Raw genomic sequence first — 25,740 nt, 5'->3', positions numbered from 1 at the left:
CGATCCATTTCGTTACATTACATGGACGTTATCTGCCGTACTGCGTATCTGAACAGAATGGGGCGTCCAATTAACGGTTACTGTGACTATAAGTAAACTGGAACGTCGGACGATATTGATCTGCACTGTATTTATTTTAAAGAGCTGAAACAGAGGTGGAAACAGTACACAGCATCGTACGGGACGAAGCAAAGTGGCACAAGATAAGTCAAAGAGCCCAGAAGGCACCCGAGACAGATCTGGAGATTTATCTTCAAGGACAAGAAAGGAATAGCAGTGATTACCCAGAAAAAGGAAACATGTATAAGTGTCAATACAGAAATGTCTTGTCGGGAAGTTCCAGGAGTTACTTCTGAGGACCCCGAGACAGTCGTCCGCAGTATGTTGTTGTACAGCAATCAAAGGTAACTAGAGGATTGGACACTCGCCTTTGTTACTGCTTAAGTCCTTACTGCAGTAATGGAGGCTTCTTCAGACCATTAGGACCGTTTGGCACAAAGGGGCACATGTGTCGATGGAGTCTCTTAAAGAGCTACAGAAGTTATCGGATTCGATCGATTCAGCCTGGTCATAATTTTTTGAACTCCAGAAACACTATGGAAGTGCCGAAGGTCGCAAACCTGGCGGTATCTGTTTATGAAGCAAGTACGGTTAAAGAAGGACCGACATATTAACAGGTAACCAGTGAGTATTTATTATGTTAATGAATCTTGTTAAAAAGTAGTGTCAACCTAGTTGTTAATGAATTAGTAAGGTCCTTATCGCTTTCAAATAATTTTGAAACGAAATTACAGAGTAGTACTAAGTATTCACAACAAAAAATTACTATCAGCTTTCAGTTCTACGTTGTAGACCTATACGTAAACAAGCTGTAAACAAATAAAGAAATAAAAATTTATATATAGTGCGTATTAACCTTACACAAAATTGCACACCTCTCAGCACTACCACTTTGTTTCGATATCTTAGTGTCTGGTCTGAATTAACTGCGATGCTGGAGTCATGTGAAGTAACCACTATAGCAGAGTAATTCGCCCACAACCGAAACACAAAGACGTATGCATGAAGAGGTCTCCTTGGAATGAACACTCGTTATGCACAAGGAAGAAAAAGATAAACGCTTGCAAAACCTAACAAACACACACTTATAAAATGTAATTTGTCTTCCCTATCTAATCATTATAAGAGCTCTCACTCTTTCTTCTTCGTTATTTTAAGCAACACTTTTTGGCACTCCAATTTAACTTAGATCAGAATTTGAAATTCTACTTTCCTTTTTATTTAGTACATAGAGGCTGCTCAACAGATCAAATACAAAGTTGGCCCAATACTGAGAAAATGAGCGTTTGGTGTACAGGGGGCTATACTGCGTTGCCGTACTGGGAAATATTTTATCGGTGGTGCTCTGCTGCTATCTTTTTCCAACCTGTTATGAAGAGTATGTATTTGTCTTCCAAGGAACCTTGCTCATATTCAGTTTACCTGTACAGGTTCAACAGCAAAGACATCTGCCAGTGTGGTCGCATAGGAACACCGGATCACATCGTCTGCAACTTCGACGTATATGTTTGGATCAGCGAACCAATAGAGACTAACCAAGCATTATACAATATTCTAAGCACTCTGTCCCAGTGCCACTATCCAAGATATCAAAGACAGCTACAACCCTTGCGGACCGGTTTGCCTCAGGGGAGATTACGAAGGCCTTATAACACCTTTCCCAACAGGACGGGTGCATTCATTCAGGCCAGCTGGGATACAACGTCGTACTGTGAAGTGGGCTCCCATTGCCAGTTTCTTTCTAAATTTTAGCCCATTTAGTAATCAATGAAGTAACACCACGTAGCCTCTCAACACGTAAAGTTTCATTTAGGTTTGTCTTTCCCTACTAGGTACTTTATGTTTTTTCAGGCAGTGTATGATGTGCTAAACGGAAACATATGGAAACTATAGGTGTTTAACAATGACCGTAGGTAAACCTTTCACAATGGGGCTGACACGGCAACAGAGACTTCATGCTGATGACATCTGTGGTTTCCACGTAGTATCGCTGAATCGTTAAGCTCCACCTCGATCATGGATGTGAAACGTGCTGTTACAAGAAACGCTCTCTGTTCTTTGAGGATCATATCCACGTATGTTTGTTCCGAGTTTAGTGCGCTACACGTGTTCTGTAAACGAATCGAAAGAGAATTTGTCGACGTATAGACAGATTGACCAATTTCAAAAATAAAAATACATTTTTGTGAAACTGAAACCTAGGGTGTCAACAATTGGACTGAGACAAATTCTACTATCAATCGCAGAAAAGATAGTGGATGAGTGAATAGACAACTGAGGGTCCCTACAACGGACAGAGACAGAAGAAGAATAGGATATCGATTTTGGTGGCAAAGGGGAGTTAATATTCGAATTCAACAAAACTTTTCAAGTATAGCGAAAAACAAAGGCAGACGGGATAAATAATGTCCATTCGGGATTTGAAATGATTAGTCAGATTAATGTGTGAGGTCTACGAGACTGAAGTAGTAGCACTGGACTTTCTGAAAATTCTCATCTTCACAGTTTCGACGACATCAAAGGCAGGTAAATACAAGAACTATTGGGCAATTAGCTGTTAATGTAGCCAAGTTGCTGATAATAGTAATGTACAAAAAATGATAAATGAAATTTAGTCTTATTTTGATTATCATATACGCTAGGAAATTTAAGGCAACATAGAGCAGTTCAAACATTGTGCTTGATAGTGAAGGCACCACATAAGAAACACCATAAACACCTTTCTCAAGGTATGCCGACATAAAAATACCGTTCGACAATGTAAAATAGTGCAAGATATTTCGTGGAAGAATAGGTATAGGTATTGAGAACGACAGGTAATGTATAGTTTGTACAAGAACGAAGCCGGCCACTGTGGCCGAGCGGTTCTAGGCGCTTTAATCCGGAACCACGCGGCTGCTCCTGTCGCAGGTTCGAATCCTGCCTCGGGCGTGGATGTGTGTCATGTCCTTATGTTTCTTAGTTTTATGTAGTTCTAAGTCTAGGGGACTGATGGCCTCAGATGTTAAGTCCCATAGTGCCTAGAGCCATTTAACAAGAAAGAAGAAGGAATCATAAGAATGGATGACCAAAAGACAGGTTGACGAATAAAACAGGATGTAAGGCAAGGATGCAATTTTTCCCTCTACTGTTAAACACGGACATCGAAGAAGTAATGACCCCGAAAATAAAAGGAAGCTTTAGGAGTGGGATTAAAATTCAGAGCGAAAGGATATAAATGATAACATCACTCATGAGATTGATATCATTGACTTACAGGCTCGTAATGTGCACAGAGTATGGACTCAGAATAAACAGATAGAAGACGAAAATATTGAGAAATAGCAAAAATGACCTTAGAGATAACTAACGAAAATTTGAGACAAGTTAGCAGGGGAAGAAATTGAATGAAATTAAAATTACACAAGGGGAACGAAGACGCATCTAAGCACAAGGAAAGGATTATTTCTTGCTAAAAGATATCTGCTAGTATGAACCTGTGACAGCACAAACCCCCGTTGCTAGATGAATATTTCTAGAATATTTGTAGTATGCAAGGACTAATTTGTAGAGAGCGAAAGTGCTACATGGTGCGCGATTCGCGGAAGCACGTGGCGCGAGATTTGCAACGGTCTCCGCCACCGGGCGGCCAAGTGGCCCGTAGCTTGGGGCATTGTTTGGTTTTTCGCGCATTACGCAAAAACTATATAACTTACGGCGAAGAGCTATGCGGCAGTGGATTGTGGACAGCAATACGCACTTTTTGAAAGATTAATCTTTATTTCAAGTCACGAGACGCAAAAGTTATAGTAACCTCAGAATTGTTTAATATCATGAATACCAAAAGATTAATTACAAATAGTAAATAACAACTTACAGGGATGAGCGAGCACTCATTAAAAACGTTTCGTCATAGCGGATCGAGTGCCGTAGTCATATGTTAAAGTTCATGAATATTTAAGCCAATAAAGAGCAATAAACAAAGTTTGCGGGAAAATTGTTTATCAAATTCAATAGAAAATTCATGACGTAATGAACAGCACTTTATAATATTTTGTGTGGCATCACGCGTATTTTAAATTAGATAAGTTATACTATACACTTAACTTGCAGTAGTTTTCATTGTTTGCAAATTATTATTAACATTTATCGCCCATAAATAACTAATTATTATAGAGATGAAGATTTTGAGCAGCGCAGTGTGTAGATCGCTATAGATTACGTCTAAAAAGGGTGCTATATCCAGTTCTATGTTAAAACTTTGTCGCACAGATGTCAACAAACAAATGTGCGCTATGTGGCGAAACTTTACTAAAACTAAAACTTGAGTTACGGTCGATAGAATAATCCAAGAAATTATTGTAACATAGTAGATGAGATATACTTTTTAGCGGGGTTCAGATACTGTACTTATTTCTGTCGAGGGAGGTATGTATTAAAATTTGTAACCTTAACTGGTGATATTGGTACTTAAATAACCAGGGGGCTGGACATCTGAGCCTATATAAGCGAGTGGCCATCTAGAATATCGCAGAATAATACCTAGGCCTCTTTGAATCCGAGCTTGGAATCATCACCACCTAGATTTTCGACGATTAAGCTATGATTTTACAACGAGACCAGCGTGGGAAACACGAAAGGATGAGTGCCTAATTTATTCATTAGTACATGAAATGACTTTATTAACTGTGCTCTAATGACGCCACATAATTTTGGTGTTGTCCATAAATGCAGTATTTAGCAGCGTGAGCAACACCACAATCATTATTAAATTTTGACCTTTGTTGTGGTAGGGTTGTTAGAGACATCTATAAAGAACTAATGAGCTGACAGCTGCGGCGGAACGTCGTGTAGAGAGCAGCTGCGCCTGACCTGTGACGACCAGAGTGGTGAGCGCGCGCTGCATGCCCACGGAGTTGTTGACGAGGCAGGTGTAGCGGCCGGCGTCGGCCAGCGCCACCTGCCGGAAGTAGAGGCTGCCGCCCGCCTGGCGCACGCGGTCCCCCAGCAGCACCGCCGTCACAGAGTCGCCGCCGCCGCGGTACCACCTGCACACACAGGGCGCCACTGACACTTCACGGTCAAACTAACTAACCGTATCAGGCGAATGTGTCATTTAGTTTGTAATGTTATGTGCTTCTTTATAACTAATTTGTGCCTGATTTTATTCTGAGAAGCTCAGTAATGTATGTAAGTACTGTAAATGTAAATGTGATTCCAAAGGTACATGAAGTGAGCAGGCAATCATCTTAGGTCGTACCACTCGCTCCTTCTGCCTCCTGGATGTCTCCTTTACTGTCTGCGCCCATCCTGTCCGCCTCACCCCCACCCTCACCCACCTTGCCCTCACCATTGACTGTCACCTCACCTGGATCCCTCATCTCCGCTCCATCCAATCCAGAGCCCACAACTGCCTCCAACTTCTCAAACTCCTGTCTGGCTCGACATGGGGGTTGCACCCCTCGACCATCCTCTACACCAACAAATTCTTAATCTGTCCCGTCTTCTGTTATGCCAGTCCCACCTGGATATCTGCCCTCCCCCTCAAATTCTATAATTCCCTCCAGATCCTTGAGCGCCATGCACTCCGCCTCGCCTTCTGTATACGCCTTCCGTCCCCCACGTGGATCCTCTATGACCTCATTCCTTTCCCCCATCTGCTCCTATTCCTCTAACTCAACACCTCCCGCCACCTTGATCCCCCTCACCCCCTGGTTGCTCCTCTCCTCTCCAATCCCCGCCCCCTGCCACGTCTTCACTGTTGCCCCCCCCTCCAACCCTCCATCTCTACACCCTTCATCTCCTTTCCCAAGGTGGCTTCCATCAACTCTCCCTCCCAGATGGTGCCCTCTCTCCCTCCATTTATCCCTCCTATCAACTCTGATCCTCACTCCCCATCCTTTCCTCTGTCCTTTTCCTGGGCTCCCTCTCCCCGCCTGCCCCCCCCCCCTACCCTCTCCCTGCCCCTCTTCTCTCCTTCAAGTGCTTGTGCATTTCCCTCCTCTGCCTTTTCCCATTCCCTCTCGCATCTGCCCTGCCCCTTGTAATGGTACTTGAATTACATAACCATTACGGCAGCTCATGTGAACCTCTCGATACCAGTAATATTCTACTGCGTTTCTGTAACGTAGTTTACATATTTCTGAGACAACATTCAGATTTGATTTCATTAATGTAGAGATACTGTGATGCATCGATATGTTTATATTGCAATAATATTATTCTTATGTGTATTCTTTCTTTTGCCACTATGATCTTTGATGTACTTGTAACTCGGATTTTTGGGCGCATAAGCGATTATCACTCAGTTGTTAAAGAGTCCGACCTTGAAAAGGGTCAAGTCTTGGACGTAATGTAGGAAAGACGCATATTGTAGCCAGTCTATAAATTGTTTTCAAGTACATTTTGTATTATGAAGTGATGTTTTGTGTGTTACTTGCCATTGCAACAAAAGCAATAAAAAGAAGTGTAACTTAAATTCGGAGTGCTGATTATTTTTTTACATCACCATTGTGCTAACATTGAAATGTTATTCTTCAAGAATGGTTTGTGAAGCGTATCTACAAAACTTTCGAATATAGCAGAATAAAACCTAGGCCTCTTTGCATCCAAGCTTGGAATCACCACCACCTAGATTTTCGACGATTGAACCATGATTTTACAACGAGACCAGCGTGAGAAACTCGAAAAGATAAATGCCTACTTTATTCATTATTACATGAAATGACTTAATTAGCCGGCCGCGGTGGCCGTGCGGTTGCGGCGCTGCAGTCTGGAACCGCGGGACTGCTATGGTCGCAGGTTCGAATTCCGCCTCGGGCCTGGGTGTGTGTGATGTCCTTAGGTTCGTTAGGTTTAAGTAGTTCTAAGTTCTAGGGGACTTATGACCTAAGATGTTGAGTCCCATAGTGCTCAGAGCCATTTGAAGCATTTTTTTGACTTAATTAACTGTGCTCTAATGACACATGCCACATAATAACTTTGTTGTTGCCCGAAAATGCAGTATTTAGCAGCGTGAGCAACACCATAATCATTAAATTTTGACCTTTGTTGTGGTAGGGTTGTTACACCCTCCCCCCCTCCTCTCCCTCCTTTGCTGCCTCCCCCTTTCGTTTTTCCTCTCCTCCTTCCTTGTTTTCCCCCTCATCTGTCCAGGTCCCCCCCCCCCTCCCCAATCTGCCCTTAGCTAAGGTGTATCATCTTTGTGCCGACATTTTCGTGCAGTGTTTACAGTGAGTGTTCAGTGTTGTGTGTCTTTTCTGAAGTGTTGCGGACGGACATCATACTGTCGCTGGGTGTGATTTTTATATCTCTTGCGAACAGAAACCAGACTGTCGCGATGTTTTTTTTTAATTCTTTGTCTACTATGTTACATGTCTGCTTCTTGTGTATTTTCCACTGTTTTACAATTTAAGTCACCGTTTTATCGCCTGCTTTTATTGTTTCTTTTCTTCTTATGTCTTTAAAAAGTCTGTAGGCTGCAGAGCAGCGTACTAAGCTGCTGCAAGCCCACCCCATTCGGGGCGAATCGAAAGTCAATAAAGGAAAAAAAAATACTTGAAGCTAAGGGAAGCGCCGCAACACAGCAACAAACTCTCTAGCGCGCAATTCCCGCAACGATAGTAGTTGTGAATCTTTGAGTATGGACTCTAAAAAATAGACATTCGATTTATCAAAAAAAGAGGACTCTTAATCTGTATCTTTCTGGAAGGAGGACGTGTTTGCTAGGCCGTCGCTCAGAACGTATTGTTACATGTAATGAAAATTGCTATTGTAGTGATAAAACTGAGTAAAGTATTTGCAAGAGTTGCCAAACATTTTTGTAAACAAATTTTCTGGAAGTGAAGAACAGAAATATATATACATAATATATTTGAAAAAGGAGGTGAACTTCATTGTCGTCGCCGGCTAACAATCGATAGAACTGTAAGTGTACAATGTTCACTAAAATACAAGAAAAGAAAGGCATTCTCTATAGTTTTCATCAAACACGTAACAGTCTCTCATAATTTCTTAATTACAGTAATTGGATTATGTTCTTGTAAAATAGTATGGTGCTGAACTCCACTGACCAATTTTTATGTAGCAGGACGTGTAGTTTGAAGGAAGTTTGTGTGCCAAGCAATCTCCTTTTCTGACGAAAAGCAGATTGCTGTTTGACCTTATTTACATACAACAGTGGCCCCTTAGGTACGAAAAGATACGAAAACGTGGGCTCACAGCTATCCGCAATACGACCAAGTACCTAAAAGAGTTGTATTTTAAACCTTAAAGAACAATAACTTCCTACAAATTATAATACATCACCAAATGGTGAAGAAGCTGATCATTCATGCAGGCAACAAGCAAAATTCAGGTACCAGTTACGACTTAAAGTAAAAATCTCAATCAAAAAATTAATCTCTCTCTCTCGCCAAACTCATATACAAATATTCATATTATTAAGATCTATCTACCTCTTCTACAGGGTGTTACAAAAAGGTACGGCCAAACTTTCAGGAAACATTCCTCACACACAAATAAAGAAAAATTGTTATGTGGACATGTGTCCGGAAATGCTTAATTTCCATGTTAGAGCTCATTTCAGTTTCGTCCACCTACGCTCAATGGAGCACTTTATCATGATTTCATACGGGATACTCTACCTGTGCTGCTACAATATGTGCCTTTACAAGTACGACACAACATGTGGTTCATGCACGATGGAGCTCCTGCACATGTCAGTCGAAGTGTTCGTACGCTTCTCAAGAACAGATTCGGTGACCGATGGATTGGTAGAGGCGGACCAATTCCATGGCCTCTACGCTCTCCTGACCTCAACCCTCTTGACTTTCATTTATGGGGGCATTTGAAAGCTCTCGTCTACGCAACCCCGGTACCAAATGTAAAGACTCTTCGTGCTCGTATTGTGGACGGCTGTGATACAATACGCCATACTCCAGGGATGCATCAGCGCATCAGGGATTTCATGCGTCGGAGGGTGGATGCATGTATCCTCGTTAACGGAGGACATTTTGAACATTTTCTGTAACAAACTGAAGTCACGCTGGTACGTTATGTTGCTGTGTGTTCCTATTCCATGATTAACATGATTTGAAGAGAAGTAATAAAATAAGCTCTAACATGGTAAGTAATCGTTTTCGGACACATGTCCTCATAACATATTTTCTTTATTTCTGTGTGAGGGATGTTTCCTGAAAGTTTGGCCGTACCTTTATGTAACACCCTGTATATCTCTTTCACCCCATCCAGCAGGCCTTTCTACGTAACCAGCATTGTCTAGGGGTCTTCTTTGACATTAATAAGGCGTATGACACTACTTGGCGCCGCCTTATCCTCAATTAACTCCATGAGTGGGGCTTTCGTGGCCGTCTCCCCATCTTCATTCGGTCCTTTCTTTCTCACCGCCTCTTTCGGTATCGGGTTGGTAATGTGCTATCGGATTTGTACGTGCAGGAGAATGGTGTTCCTCAGGGCAGCGTTTTAAGTGTCACCCTCTTTGCCGTTGCTATTAACAGTATCACGTCCACTATCCGGAGTCCTGCCCAATGCTCCTTGTTTGTGGACGATTTTGCTGTTTTCTGTTCTTCCTCCAGTCTTGTCAGTGCTAGTCGGCAGTTACAGCTTACGATAAAGCGCTTAGAGGCATGGACTGCAAAGACGGGTTTTACCTTTTCTGCAGACAAATCTGTGTGTGTTCATTTTAATCGTTCTCGGCGTCTTTTTACCTCCCCTGAATTGCGTCTGAGGGACACCGTTCTTTCTTTTAGAGACACTGTGAGGTTCCTGGGCCTCACTTTTGATTCCAAGTTGTCGTGGTTGCCTCACCTTAAAGACCTCAAGGTGCGGGCCCTGAAGGCACTGAATATTTTGAAGTGTCTGAGCCATCGGTCCTGGGGAGCAGATCGGGCGCGTCTGCTGCAGTTTTATAGGGCTTTCGTCCGATCGCGTTTTGACTATGCTTGCACCGTGTATGGGTCAGCAAGGCCTTCGTATCTGAAGATCCTTGACGCAGTACACCATGAGGGTATCAGGCTGGCCACTGGTGCCTTCCGTACCAGTCCCATCCCCAGCCTGTGTGCTGAGGCAGGGGAACCGCCGCTCGCCATCCGGCGGAAACTCCTCATGGTGCGACGGGTGTGTCATTTCCTTGCCTGTCCTACCTCCCCTGCGTACCCTACCGTTGCCCGACCGCCTATGGAACGTCTCTTTTCCAGTCGTCCCAGGGCAACAAAACCATTTGGGATTCGTGCCAAGCATTTGCTTGAGTCCCTTGGTGTGGAGCGTGTGGCCCCCCAACGACAAGGTTTTACTCGCCTGCCTCCCTGGTTGCTCAGAGGCCCAGCATCCTTTTAGACTTGTCGGAGAACCGGAGGAATTGCACTCCGGCGTTTGTTTTTACCTCCTTATTTTACGATATTTTAAACCAGCATCCGGACCGTGTACCTGTATTCACAGATGGCTCTAAACAGGGGGACACAGTTGGTTGTGCTGTTGTTTTCCCTGATCGAGTCGTCAAGTTACGGCTTCCTGCGGCGTTTACCATCCTCGATGCCGAATTGTTTGCAATCTTGCGGGCATTGGAGCAGATGAGATGTGTTACCAGTCTTAAGTTCCTCATCTTTTCTGACTCCCTGAGTGCCCTTCAGACCTTGCAACACTTGTACCCAGTGGATACGGTCGTCCAGAACATCCATGATGCCCTACTCCACCTGCAACGGCAGGGGAAGGAGGTTTCTTTCTGCTGGGTGCCGGGGCACGTGGGTATTAGGGGAAACGAACTGGCGGATGTGGCTGCGAAAGATGCATGTTCCCTCCCTCACGTTGTTGAATGTGCCGTCCCCCTCCATGCTGTAACCTCCCTTTTGCGTTTTCGTGTTATGCATCAATGGGAAGAGGAGTGGTTGGCAGTTTCTGACAATAAGCTGCGTCTGGTAAAGGCCACTACGCGACCATGGCGTACGTCCTACCAGTCATACAGGCGGGATGAGGTTCTCCTCACTCGCCTCCGCATTGGACACAGTCCCTTCACGCATGGTTTTTTACTCCGGCGGGAGGACCCCCCAATCTGCAGTGCTTGTGGCGTCCAGATTACTGTCCGCCACATTTTAATTGACTGTCTTTTATTCTCTGACCAGAGGGCGGTGGTTTCCTTGCCACCGGATTTGCCCTCTATTTTGCAAGACGACGCAGCGACTGTGGTTAAGGTCTTACGGTTTTGTGTCCTGTCCAATCTGTTGCCTCGGATTTTAGGGAGAAGGTTTAAATGTGCTGCTGGGTGACTGGCTCACCCAGGTTTTAGGTAAGAGGTCCGCAGTCACGATTACCTCCTTGTTTCCCTTCGGTATCTGTTCTCTTTTCCTTGTGTTTCCTTTCCTTTTTTAGTGTGTTTCTTCTCCTCTTGTTTTGCCTCTGTATGTGCGCATTTGGAACTGCGTCAGGCCTGTGTCTTTTAGCCGTTCTCCTTGTTCGGCGTCCGTCTTCGTCCCTTCACCGCTTGTGTTCCTGTTTCTATGCGTTTGGGCGCTGATGACCACGCTGTTTAGCGCCCGTAAACCTCAAACACACACACACACACACACACACACACTCTATCGTCTTATGTCTCTGCTCGATGAGAATAACTCACAAGCTGCAAGAACATAACGAGAAAATACCCAACTAACAATGGGACTGACATTCACAAAAGAAAAGTATGTTTACTCTCATATACATAGTTATTATTATTATTATTATCATCATCATTATTATTCTTGATTTTTATAATTATTTTTTATTGTTATAATGATCATTGTACTACTGTTATAAACTCTATTTTTTTCTTTAACATCAATACTGCGTAATACGTTATATGTCCTTAATGTTCTGTAGAGACTGTAACTCGTTCAATCTGAGTATGCCTGGTTGGGTGTAAGAGAGGGCCTGAAGGCCCTAATCTTGCCAGGTAAAATAAATGCATAAATAAATAAAGAAATAAAAGTCATTTTGCAAGTTGACTTCTACATCTGAACGTCGAATATGACACAAAAAACGAGCATTTTCATCACACTGACAGCTAGTATTGCCAGATCCATCATGCAGAAATCGATCCTGGTATAAAAAATCGGCGTGACAAGTGCTAAAAACCACGATTTTAAGATATTAAATGAGAAAGACATAAATTTTCCGTTATTAGACAAATATTCCTGAATAGTATGATACGAATAGTGTTGACACTCTGGTACAAATGTACTTAGAGAAAGATCAGATCATGAAGAATACTAACTTTAGGCTGATAAAAGCACATGTATAGCGCAAAATATAAATTTGTATTAGTTCTACTGACGACTGTGACTCATAACATAAAGGATTTACAGACACTGGCTACGAATGACCGTTGATTTAAATCAATGTGGAAAGTTGAAAATTTGTGCCTTACCTGCATCTGAACGTGGGTCTATTGCTTACAAGGGGACTCTCCATACTGTAAATCACGATTTTGATGCGCTTCAAATATGTTGTAGAGGCACTTGCTCTGAGTACCTGCCTGTCCTGTTTTGTAGCGACGGGCCTTGGTTATTGAGAAAATCGATTTTGAAGTTCATTGAGTGCTTTTGATACCCGTAACATTGCATAGGTTCCGAGCAAGTTAGCGTAGCGCAGCGGTAAAGGTTCACGGCTACCGTCCTGAAGGTACAGTGTTCGAATCCTGCTTGTGTACCTTTTTTTCTCAATATCGACCGAAGTGTAAGGTGTGCAAAATTATAAAGGTATATTCAGTTATTCATTCTTTCTTTCATACAATATTACTAAATCTTATTTTTCATCGTATGTAAAGTTATTGTTGTCAAAACTTCAAAATCGATTTTTCTCAAAAATCAAGGCTCGTCGCTACAAAACAGGATACCCAGGTACTCAGGGTAAGTGCGTCTACAACATAGTTAAAGCGCATCAAAATCCGTGATTTACAGAAATGGAGGGTCCCCTTGTTGGTATGCAAATGCTCTGACCACTAACCCACTACACCCAAATTCTCAGCTTATTGACACATTACCAAAGTAGTGCCCCTGCTCAATATTCTCATTACTGGCAGTATTTCGCCCATTCCCATAAGCTTTTCACGCCTATTCCCATAAGCTTTCTTGTCTAATGTGCGTCTCGACCAAAGAGACCATTGGCCGTCTTCGCCTTAGTCGTATATATATGTAGCGTGTGTCCGAAAGAACAGAAGCCACATATACGTGACTCATAAGCTCGTGCACAAAAAAACCTTAAAACAAAATAGCCTTGCATTAAACTGCTAAATATGAAGACACACACACAAACACACACACACACACACACACACACACACACATACACACACACACACATACACAATAAATAATTGCGCTACTTGACGATGAATAAAATGCGAGATGGGTCGAAGTTGAGGCTTGTTAGTGTTGTTACTTAATGGGAGGTTTACTATCTTTTGGTTAAAAAAATTGATTTTATTTTCAATTGCATTTATGGATCGATAAAACTATTTAAATTCCACCCCTGAAACGGTTTTTTCGAATACGGAACGGAAATGTTTGTTATTCAAGGTTGAACAAAAAAAAATGCACCTGCCTGAATTCGGCCTTTTTATCGAACCAGTGTTTTTCTTTCGAAGTACGAGTTATTGTACCGGTGCTTGGGAGGAAACACACAAAATTCAAATGAAAGTTTGAACGCTTGTGTTTGGAAGTTAGCCCCCAAGCAATTGCATTCTGGTGCAAAGATTGTGGAGATTGTGACTTTCCTGGCACTGAGCAGCTTCAACGAAGGGTATTCAGCAATTCGGAAGACCATGACAACGATGGACGTCACCCTGGGATTCCATTCGACGCAGTTCGCCAACCATTCGGACGACCACTGGATTCAGTCGACCAAAAACCTCTTGTCACCGGCCGTACGAACGGCTCTTGAGCAGCGCAGGGTGGCCCACATCGGTCAGAGCACCCTCTATGAGGAAGTGGAAGGACTAGTTTATGGACCCGGAATACCAGATTGAACGTACGTTGCATAATATTGCATTTATATGTAGTCAGTCTTCAAACGCGGTTTTCACGAAATGACTTTCTTTCATCGCGCGGTAACTTCAAATCTACTGAACTGTTTGGCATGATTATTTGTTTCCGACGAAGCCAACTAAATTGTCTAGGAGTTGTACGAGTTTTGTTGCGATCCATCAACTATAAAAATTTTTACTTGGCCGACGAAGTCGAAAAATGGATGAAAAAAAACCTATTTTTTCAAATGGCCTCTATTTTGTTTCCCATGGTCCAAATAACTTAAGCGAAGTACAACTCCTAAAGAACCTTATATACTTCGCTAACGTGAACTCAGTTTTGATTTCAGACAAACCGGCTGACCTGCGACATACCGCGCGTGGAGGTCTACATCGAAATTTTGTTTCGTTCCGACGGCAGTTTCACCTTTGGTATTCGACATTTACAGTCGAAAAAATCTGTTTTGTAGAGGAAATATCAATAAATATTTTGACAAAATATCACATTGATATCTATGACACATCCCGAGAAAAAAATCTCAAAGAACATGGTTTTTTAGGGCCAAAGATAGTAAACAGCCTCTTAATGTACGAGGAGCGTTCAGTAAGTAATACAACTTATTTATTTTCTAGAATGAAATTTCCACTCTACAGCGATATGTGCGCTGTTGTGAAACTTCCTGGAAGATTGAAACTGTGTGTCGGACCGAGACTCGAACTCAGGACCTTTGCCTTTCGCGGGCAAGTGCTCTACCAAGGAGGTAGGAGACGAGGTGCTGGCGGAATTAAAGCTGTGAGGACGGGGTGTGAGTCGTGCTTGGGTAGCTCAGTTGGTAGAGCACTTGCCCGCGAAAGGCAAAGTTACCGAGTTCGACTCTCAGTCCGGCACACAGTTTTAATCTGCCAGGAAATTTCATATTTATTTTCTGTAAGCACGTTGGTATTATTCAGGATTGCTGTACACCACACTACCCCCCACTCTTTTTCGTACAACACCCTATTTTTGAAGATAATATCCGGTCAATGTGGCGGTCTTACGTGCTACTACTGGGATGGTCCGTACGCCCGAATGGTACTACTCTACAGGACGACGTCGGAGCCAGAATCTTTCTGCATTAGCAACCTATCCATCATCCACGTACTGCTTCCCATGGAGCGCATCCTTCGTTGGGCCCAACTCTTTGCTCTTTGTGCTCTTCTTTTAGGTGCGAGGAACCCGTCCAGCACACACGTTCGAGAACTCCAACTGGAGGACGAGACTGTCAGCACTACCAACCGAGACATACATTTGCGCAGCGAGGTGTTTGACTATAGTCCGTTAATTATCACGAATGAGAGTGTCCGCACGTTACAGCACTGTAGGAGTCGCAGCTGTGTGCAACCAGATGGCGGGTTAGAGATCGGTTTGCGCGATCTTGTTGCAGTGGTGACAGACACCTCACCAACGACTCACCTTGCTTTTGTTCAGAGACAGGTCTCCGTAGACACTCTACAAGCGCCTGTGCATTTCTGCAGTGCTCTGGTTTTCTTCCAAAAGAAATTAAATGACAGCTCTCTGCTTGGAGTTTACCTCAATTTAAAGGCTACGTACAGCACCGCCACCTAACGAAAAGTTCATGAAACCACAAGGGCTACAGAAAGAATATTCCACGACGTTTCGCAGCAAATTCTGCATTTTTTCAACCGAAGCTTAAGAGAAAAAAACGCTGTATTACATACGTAACGCCCCTGGTACGTACACTGAGGTCACAAAAGCCTGGGGATAGCGTTATGCTGTTACACAGATGGTGGTAGTAATAATAAAAGGGCATTGCATTGCTGTAGCTGTCATTAGCGCTCAAGTGATTGATTTGAAAATGATTCGGAATTGTTTGTGGCTGCACGACAGATATTAACATGCTTTTAACGCAGAATGGTAGTTGGAGCTACACGCATGGGACATTCCATATTGGTAATCTTTAGGGAATTCAGTATTCCGCGATCCACAGTGTCAAGACTGTGCCGAGAACACAAATTTCGTGCATTAACTTTTACCACGGACAAAGCAGTGGACGACGGCTTTCACCTAACGACTGAGAGTAGCAGAGTTTGCGTAGAGTTGTTAGTGCTAACTGACAAGCAACACAAATGCAATAGCGCAGAGACAAATGTGTGTAGTGAAATTTTCCGTTAATTGACTATGGCAGCAGATGACCGAATCGAGTGTACTTCCTAGCGACATGGCCTTAGGCGCCTCTCCTGGGCTCGTGACCACATCTGTTGGGGTCTGAACGACTGGAAAACCATGGTCTGGTCCAAAGAGTCCAGATTTCGCTTGGTAAGACCTGGTGGTAGATTTCCAGTGTGGCAAAGCATTGGGCAAGCTGTTGGTGGCTGCAAAATTATATGGGTTGGTATTTACATTTAATGAACTGGGCTTTTTCATTCAGGTGAACCGGTCATTGGCTGGCAATGGTTATGCTCAGCTACTTAGTCGCCATTTGCAGCAAAATTACGTCTACATCTACGTGGAAACTCTGCAAATCAGATTTATGTACCTGGCAGAAAGTTCATGTAACCACCTTCACAATTCTCTCTTATTCCAATCTGCTATAGCGCGAGGATAGAATGAACACTTATATCTGTCCGTACGAGCTCTGATTTCCCTTATTTTATCGTGCTGATCGGTCCTTTCTACGTGGTGTTGGTGTGAACAAAATATTTTCGCATTCTGAGAAGAAAGTTGGAGATTGGAATTTAGTGAGAATATTCCATCGCAACGAAAAACTCTTTTCTTTTAATGATGTCCAGCCCAAATCCTGTATCATTTCTCTAACACTCTCTCCTATATTTCGTGATTGTACAAAACATGCTGCTTTTCTTTGAACTTTTTCGATGTACTCCGTCAGTCCTATCTGGGAAGGACCCCACAGCCCTATTCTAAAAGAGGACGGACAAGCGTAGTGTAGGCAGTCTCCTTAGTAGTTCTGTTACATTTTCTATGTGTCCTCCCAATAAAATGCTGTCTTTGGTTAGCCTTCCCCACAACGTTTTCTGTGTGTTCCTTCCAATTAAAAATTTTCGTAATTGTAATACCTTGGTATTTAGTTGAATTTACGGCTTTTAATTCATGAACTTCATGTTCCCAAACAACCAAGGAATATTTATGGATTAAAATGCGCAACCACCCAGATCATCAGACACGAATTCAGTTGGATATTTATGGGACATAATCGAGAGGTTAGTTCGTGCATAAAATCAACGATCTTGAAATACTGCATACTGCAGAGTAGAGCTGAGAAATTAACATCTTGGAACAAACGGAAAACTTGGTCCATTGGCACAAGGGGATAAAAGAAACGAAATTTGATCAGGATCTTACGTTTCTTCACCGACTTTAATCAGTACTGTTAGAATAGAAAACAACATAGTCAGTGAAACTTCCTGGCAGATTAAAACTGTGTGCCGGACCGAGACTCGAACTCGGGATCTTTGCCTTTCGCAGGCAAGTGCTCAACCAACTTTTGTCTGTGTCTCCATTTTGTTCGTTGTTGATCGTTTTGTTTGTTCATTGCGGACGTCACATGACATCCGGTCAAGTTCGTTTGTTGATCCTTCCACTCAGTTTTTTTTATTACAGAGGCCAACCAGCTCTCTGACCGAACACGCTGAGCTGCCGTGCCGGCTGACAGATTAAGACGCTTTTAAGTTTCATATCAGCGCACACACCGCTGCAGAGAGAAAATCTCATTCTGGAAACATAGTCAATGATTATTTAAAGACTTTTTGTTTGAACAGCAGACCAACATACGAAGAGAATGTTCCCTCTTAGTAATTTATCTTTATCTATTTCCACAGGATGATCACAGCACAAGCCAAGATCTTACAAAACAACTCCAATAAGTATGTGTACTATTGTAAAATTTGTTGTAATTACCATTGTAAGCTGAAAATGAAGTTTCTACATTAAATAATTTGAATGTCGACAAGTTTTGGGGCAAGTAGGGATCTCTAAAAAACCTCTTCATATGAGGCACATTTCAGTGCCGCATGCAGCAGGATACTAAAGCATTGTGCAATCAAGGTGTCTGTATTAAATAATGGAAGATGACGTAAGTCAGCACACAACCTATAATGGACGAGTAGCTACTGTGGTACTACCAACATGAATTCAATTTCGAAGAATGCCACAGCCACCAGCAATTGTTGATGTACATCTGAGAATTCAATAACGAGGTAAATGGCGATGAAATCCAGAGACGTGTATGATGAACTGATTAAGAAAAGTAAACTGTAGCAGGCAAAGAATAGGCGATAATTACCGTTTAAAACTGAAGTTTAATCTACATTGTGTTAAATCTAAAATTATTTCTTCCTTAACCAAACCCGATACCTCGTTAACATTCCTTCCCTATTAGTCAATTTATCCTTTTCCGTAGGTTTTGTAATAAATCGCACAGCCATTTAGAAAATTACCAGACTGTAAGTTTCGGGGTAGTTATCATTTCGACATTTTAAGTGATTACTCAACCCACACGCGAACGTAATACAATCTCTGCCTCATTTCTGATTGACCAAGTACTGCTGCTAGCGTATTAAACAAATCTGACAGCTGGTGGAATCATTTACGAGCTTTTGTGCATTATAAATCATAATTTACATCAGTTAGTAGTGGGAACGATAATTACGTAAATACAGTGCAGATAAATTTATTGACATTTATTAACATAGTATTACAAGTACTGTGAATAAAAACTGAATGACTACAAAGTTGCAACAACTATTCATACACCAAATGCACATGATGACTGTACACTTTACGCTAAACTTAGTAAGTAGCTGCCTTCACTCCTTTGAAATGAACATTGATCTGTAGCCTACAGATACCCTTATACAGATGGTCCTTTCTGATCATCGATCTAAATACTACACACAGTGGAGATTCCGCGCATCTGGAAAATAGGTCACATTAGAATTTGACCTAGGTATAAGCTTAAGCTACCTTGCTCTCAGGCATGACGCTATTGAATTCCTTCTTCCCACGCATTTAAGGTACACAATATTTTAAAAGGACACTCGCAGATCCGAGGCAAAACTTAAACAGCAATGCTAGTGAAGAAGCTTAAAAAGTCTTACAGTTTGTTTTAGTTTCTAGGTAGCATCTTTTGTGTAAACCAGCAATTAATAAATAAATGCTAAATGAACGTCGAATCAAAGTGGTGATACTACTGCAACAAAAGGCATTTTCTGTTTCCGTTTCAACATGTGAAATTCGCTTACAAGCGTGTACTGTGATTTTCATCGATAGTGTAGCGCTTCACCTCCTACAGCTGAAAGCATTCGACGGTGGTGTCTGTAGAATTATATCTCTGGTTGCATATTTCTGCGGAGATTCAAGTATCGCCCCTACGTAGTCATTCTGAATGTAGAGAGGATTTTAGTACCCATTGCACAGAAGTTACGTCCTCGATTACTGAACTGGATTACACAGAGCCCTTCAACACGATTATAAGCAACAACATGCTGAGTTTCGTAGAATAATTCTACTCATGAACACGGCAGATAAGATTTTCTTTTCCGCCTAGTGCTCGTTAACGAGGCTACCTTCCATTTAACTGGAAAAGTGAACCAAGTAGTCGTTAGGAAGACAGACTCCTCAAAGAATCAAGTGTTTTGCCCCGTTTCCCGTGAAGAGAGTTAAGGGTCGCTCTTTTCTGAAAAGACGGTTGAACGAATCACGACCCACGATTCCGAAGCATGTCGATAACGCTATTTTTTTCAAGTGGACGGAACACTGCCCCCTTGGCACCTCCCTGTGAAGAGCATTTTGTACTACCATCTCATTCTTCACCTCCAACAAGGTTTTGGAAAAGTCATTAATTTTTAAAGAAATAAAGGTATTAGCAATGAGGAAATACACCATAAGATAACGTAGGCAACAGATCTGGATGAATATATTAGCGATAGTTCATTTGTGGATTCTTTTTCTTCTCAGTTTCCTAAGACGGAGACAATGAACATAGCTAATTAGTTACAGTATTCCATTTTAACAGAAAAGACTCATTTGTCCACTCGTCAACGTTAGCAGTAATCTTAAAAATGGAAGCTATAATCCGCCAATATGTAGAGGATTTTGCATACTGCACCGTTTCTAATATTAATAATGTCTCAAAATTATTAATATTCTGTCGCATACCTGCACAGAAACATATGCAGGACGTTAAACAAAAACTATTCTATATTTCGAGAGAAGTGTGAGGAAATACCTGCAAAGAAACATATGTAGGTTATTAAACAAAAACTATTCCATATATCGAGAGAGTTGTGAGCACAACGAAGATGAACTGGTGTTCACTGCTCTTGAGGTACACATTTTACAGACCACGTACACCAGATTGATGTCTTTTTTGCCTATATTACTAGCCATCAAAATATATAATACTATTTCTGACACCATGTGTAAGACGCTAAAGGTAATCAGGAAATGTATTCACTGTCTTCTGTTCATCATCAATTCTGATTGATATTTTTATTCCCAGAATTCTGTAGCCAACGATGTCGATTTGTTTATTATAATCCTCGTCCTGTGTAACAGAGTGAAAGGTTATATGGTCGTGAAGAATAAAATCTTTTAAGGGGAAGAATGTAAACGCAGAAAGAAGGAAAATTTCTTAAGTATGAATTGCATCAACAGAGGTCGAAGGGATGTTAAGTTGAATCACTGGCCTCCAATTTCACATAATCTGAAACTTTAGTTTAATGTCTTTTGTGGAGGGTTGTGAAAGATTCCATTTACGTGCCATCCATCCTACTGAATTTAGGTGACCTGTGACACCGTGTACGCCAACAATAAATGCACTTCTTCAGACATGATCGCTGAAGTAAGGGACGGATCTAACTATCGTCTCGATGTTAGTCGTGTCCGCAGAAGTATGCATTTGTGAAAGCAAAATGATAGCTTTTTCTCTAAAAGTCACTGTAATAGTTTACGCTTTATTGAACATGCACGTGAGGAAAAGAATTACCAACATTCTTTTTTATCTGCCACTATCATTATTGTAATTGTTGTAATTACTATTAATATTATCTTCTTTCCTTTCTCAGACCTTAGGTATGGCTATAAATGGAAAGTGACGCGGACCTTGATCAAGCGTGACTTCCTTTTAACTGTACGGTATATGTTACATTGCATTTAGGAACTTAAGGGTAATTGAACATGTACCAACAATTACGGATTTCTGTAGTTGTATATGTAAGTTTGGATGTATCTGTATTGCACTGATGTACTGATGGATATTGTGTGCTATGACTCCTGTAGTTGACAGTATAATTGGTATAATGTCAACTTTATCCTGATGGCACTTGTCCTTGACTTCCCCAGCCAGTTGGATGTCTTTCTTAATTTTTTCTCCTTTTTTCTTCTGTATATTTGTTGCATTGGGTATGGGTATTTCGATTAGTTGTGTTGATTTCTTCTTAATATTGGTGAGTATGATGTTAGGTTTGTTATGTGGTGGTGTTTTATCCGTTATAATTGTTCTGTTCCAGTATAATTTGTATTCATCATTCTCCAGTACATTTTGTGGTACATACTGGTATGTGGGAACATGTTTTATTAGTTTATGTTGTATGGCAAGTTGTTGATGTATTATTTTTGCTACATTGTCATGTCTTCTGGGGTATTCTGTATTTGCTAGTATTGTACATCCGCTTGTTATGTGATCTACTGTTTCTATTTGTTGTTTGCAATGTCTACATTTATGTGTTGTGGTATTGGGATCTTTAATAATATGCTTGCTGTAAAATCTGGTGTTTATTTGTTTAGTGTTTGATCCTCTATTGCAATCATGAATTCTTCCGTCTCACTGTACATTTTGCCTTTTGTTAGCCTTGTGTTGGCTGCGTCTTAATCGATGTGTGGCTGTGTTAGATGATACCGGTGCTTGCCATGTAGTGTTTTCTTTTTCCAATTTACTTTCTTCGTATCAGTTGATGTTATGTGATCGAAAGGGTTGTAGAAGTGGTTATAAAATTGCAGTGGTGTAGCCGATGTATTATTATTATTATTATTATTATTATTATTATTATTATTACCGTTATCATTATTAGTTGCAGCAACAGCAACAGCAGGGTAGAAGTACTGCCAGAGTTAACTTTATTAGTTCATAGTCAGTATTTCCTAATCACTTTTTTTCTACATACACTCAAATCATTTCAATATCAGTTGTCATATTTAAATTCTAATATAGTAGGTAAATATGATGTAAAAAAAGGTTCTCTACATGTGAAACCCTGGTCTGGTGTAACACAGGGCCTGATGGCCATAAGAAGAGTAGGCTAAACAAACAAAAGTGTAAAACTAGATCGTCCTTTTAAAAAGATTGGGTTCTAATCCTAAAGGTAAGATTCAGTCACTGCCAGTTTCTGTCCTCATTCATACAAACGATATAGGCGTCTGAAATCACATGAATCTTTTTGAAATACCTTGCACATGCAAACCAGAAAAACCATTTTAAAAATCATTCTAAACAACACAACGCGCTGAACAATTTAATACCAAATTTTTGCCTGTACTAAGTAAATTTAGCATATAATTGGGGGGAGCAGAACAATGTGTAAAAAACAAATCTTACAAAATTACTAACTATGTAACCAAATAGGTTAAGCTGATGTAAGTTTAAGGAGTTCAGCGACTAAACGCAAAGTGAAACGGTGGCTGATGCTAAAGATTAGATGAGTAAATCGGATAACTAATAGAGATGTACTAAAACGAAATGTGGACGAAGGTAATTTATGACACAACACTAAAGGAATGGATCGGAGCATAGGAAACAACCTCAGGCATGGAAGACCTCTAAAAATACAGTGATCATGCTTTAAAATATTTTATTACATTTCAGTCTCACACCAGTTCTATCATAAATGATTCCATATAATTTGTATGACAACCATGTGGTAGCAAATCTGCTCAAGACTAAATCTTCAAACGGTAAAATTAAACCCGAGTAAAATAAACTGTGATCACAGTTTGGTGAACTGTGTGTGTGGTCAATTAAACTTTCTCCCGGCTGTTAAAGATGAATTGTCCTTCAAATTGGTCCTGTGTTGGTTCCCCTCGGCTGAGACGATTCTGTTCGTTTTCTATTATGAACAAAAATACTTTCTGGATTGAATTTTCTTAGTTTGAGAGTACCGAGGGAGCGAGCTGAGTTTACATGCTAAAAACATTGAGTAGCATAGATAGCATAAAATACTTCTTTATTTAAGACAACTGATTTTGACAGACTTTGGTGTCATCCTCAGGTCTCAAAATCTTTTCGTTGTGAACGTGTTCATTTTAAACTGGACATCACGTCAGGTTGTCAAGTAGATAAAAATCAGCACATTATAAAGGTTTTGTCACAACCACAAGATCTGAAAACAAAACACCTCGAGCAAAAGTCCATTGCAAACGTTTTATATTGTGCTGATTTTCATTCACTTGACGACTTGACGCGAGGTTCAACGTATGAACACGTTTCACAAAAAATGATTTTCAAGACCTGTAAATGACAGCAAAGTCTGTCGAAACCGCTTGTCTTAAATACAGCTATATGGAATGCTATCTAGGGTGTTGAACGTTTTCTACACTTTGGGGAGATGAGAAGCAACCAAAATGTTTCTTATTCCAGCCAGACACAGCGAGCACGTAATCGAAAAGACACATACTAAAGAAAATGAAGAGAAATAATCTGAACAGGAGTAAAATAGAAAGCATTTCAGTTTGTGACATACAGTGCCCTTACACTAATGTCTACTGAAATTTTCCCTTAAGTTCAAGGATCGGTAAACATCTACAGTGAAAATGAGAGACCGAAATCCTAGAGAAATCTAAAAATGTTTGTCGCATCGAAATGTCATAAAGCCAATTTACGCCAAATTGAATATGCACATAGGAACTTCACCTGCAGTATTTTGTAAATAGAATCTCTTTCATAATTCACGTAGGAAGCTACTATATTCCCTAGATATCAGCATGCCTCCGAAATCTTATGTCGTCTTTTTTGTCGGCAGGCTTTTCACTGGTTTAGTTCTATTTTCCATGTATTCCTAGAGTTAACCAATGGTTTCTTCTTTAAGTCACTATTACCCCCAACGTCTTCTACCATTTTCTTCCCATGTTCTAAATTAGCCCTGTGTTCGTTATTACACTCAGCACCTTCTACTGTCTGTTTTCATATTCTAATCTTTTTCGGTGTTCGTTATTTTTCTCTATCTAATCGCGCTTTCAGCCCCAGGGTAATACATCCTTGGTGCTATTGTAATTGTTCCACGACCTCTCCCTCCTGGTAAAAATTATCGTCAGCTTTCTGTATCATCCATTTTTGTAGCCCTTCTTCATTTCATACTTTATCTGCCACATGAAGTTTCTTACGTTCCTTCACAGTGCCACAGTTTCTTCTTATCCTAGTTTTCCATAGCCCAGCTTCAATTCATACAATGCTATGATTCAAACATATACTTTCAGGAACTTCTTTCTAGCTTCCATATTGACATCTACATATCACTAGAGCTGCAACTTCCTGGAAGATCAAAACTGTGTGTCGGAGTAAGAATCGAAACTGAGACTTCTGAGTTTCGCGGGCATTACCTCTACAGACTCAGATGTCTACTTACAGCTGACAGCCCGCCACAAAGTTTGACTTAGTCTAGTACGACTTCTCTTACACCACGAACTCCACAACAGTTCGGCATACCTCACATGACCAGCGCACCTGGAGAAACGAGAAAGGATATTGCGGAAAAATGTCTGAGCCACAGTCTGAGAGGCGGCCGGAGTGGCTGAGCGGTTCTAGGCGCTACGGTCGCAGGTTCGAATCCTGCCTTGGGCATGGATGTGTGTGATGTCCGTAGGTTAGTTAGGTTTCAGTAGTTCTAAGTTCTAGGGGACTGATGACCTCAGAAGTTAAGTCCCATAGTGCTCAGAGCCATTTGAACCACAGTCTGAGAGACTTTTTCCAGAAAGCATTTTAATTATTAAGCGGTGTGAGCACTGAATTTATACTTCCAGACGTATTGGAAGTATGTGCCATACTGGACCTTGTGTCATATCCGCGCTTCGAACCTGGGACCTTCCCCTCAAATTCATTCTGGAAACAACCACCTAGTCTGTGCCTAAGTCATTTCTTAGGCGCAATATTGTAGGGAGTGTGGACATCTAATTCCTCGTACCTTTGTTGAAAGTTTTCCCTATATCTACAAATGCTCCTGTCTGTCCAACAGGAGGTAGCGCAATATTATAACTGATATCCTTGTTCCTTTTACCTTCCTCATATATAAATAATTTTCTTACCACATAAGTTCAAGCAACGGTCTTGCCTAGTGGTTACACCAGTTCCCGTGAGATGACCGAAGTTAAGCCCCACCGGGCGTGGTCGGCACTTGGTTGGCTGACCATTCAGACCGCCATGCGCTGTTGCCATTTTTCGGGGCGCACTCAGCCTTGGTATGCCAATTGAGGAGCTACTCGACCGAATAAAAGCGCCTTCGGTCAAGAATACCATCTTTCGACCGGGAGAGCGGTGTGCTGACCCCACGCCTCTCCTATCCGCATCCTCCACGGCGAATGATACGGCGGTCGGATGGTCCCGGTCGGCCTGAAGACGGAGTGGAGTGCATAACTTCAACCTTTAGTTCTAATCTTCATCATATTATTCTGGTCAACAATT

General features: G+C 41.5%; 1 protein-coding gene across 1 annotated transcript in view; it reads right to left on the bottom strand.

Annotated features, from left to right (window-relative positions):
- LOC126335702 (Down syndrome cell adhesion molecule-like protein Dscam2) overlaps window positions 1–25,740 on the bottom strand; it is a 1,471,118-nt gene that overhangs the window by 301,639 nt on the left and 1,143,739 nt on the right. Inside the window, exon 9 of the mRNA XM_049999160.1 lies at window positions 4,912–5,087. Within this exon, the coding sequence (XP_049855117.1) occupies window positions 4,912–5,087 (176 nt within the window). The remainder of the gene's footprint in view (window positions 1–4,911; window positions 5,088–25,740) is intronic.

The sequence above is a fragment of the Schistocerca gregaria genome, chromosome 2 (assembly GCF_023897955.1).
Source record: "Schistocerca gregaria isolate iqSchGreg1 chromosome 2, iqSchGreg1.2, whole genome shotgun sequence".
Lineage (NCBI taxonomy): Eukaryota > Metazoa > Arthropoda > Insecta > Orthoptera > Acrididae > Schistocerca > Schistocerca gregaria.
Note: the sequence above shows the minus strand (reverse complement) of the source record. Positions and strands in the feature narration are given on the sequence as shown.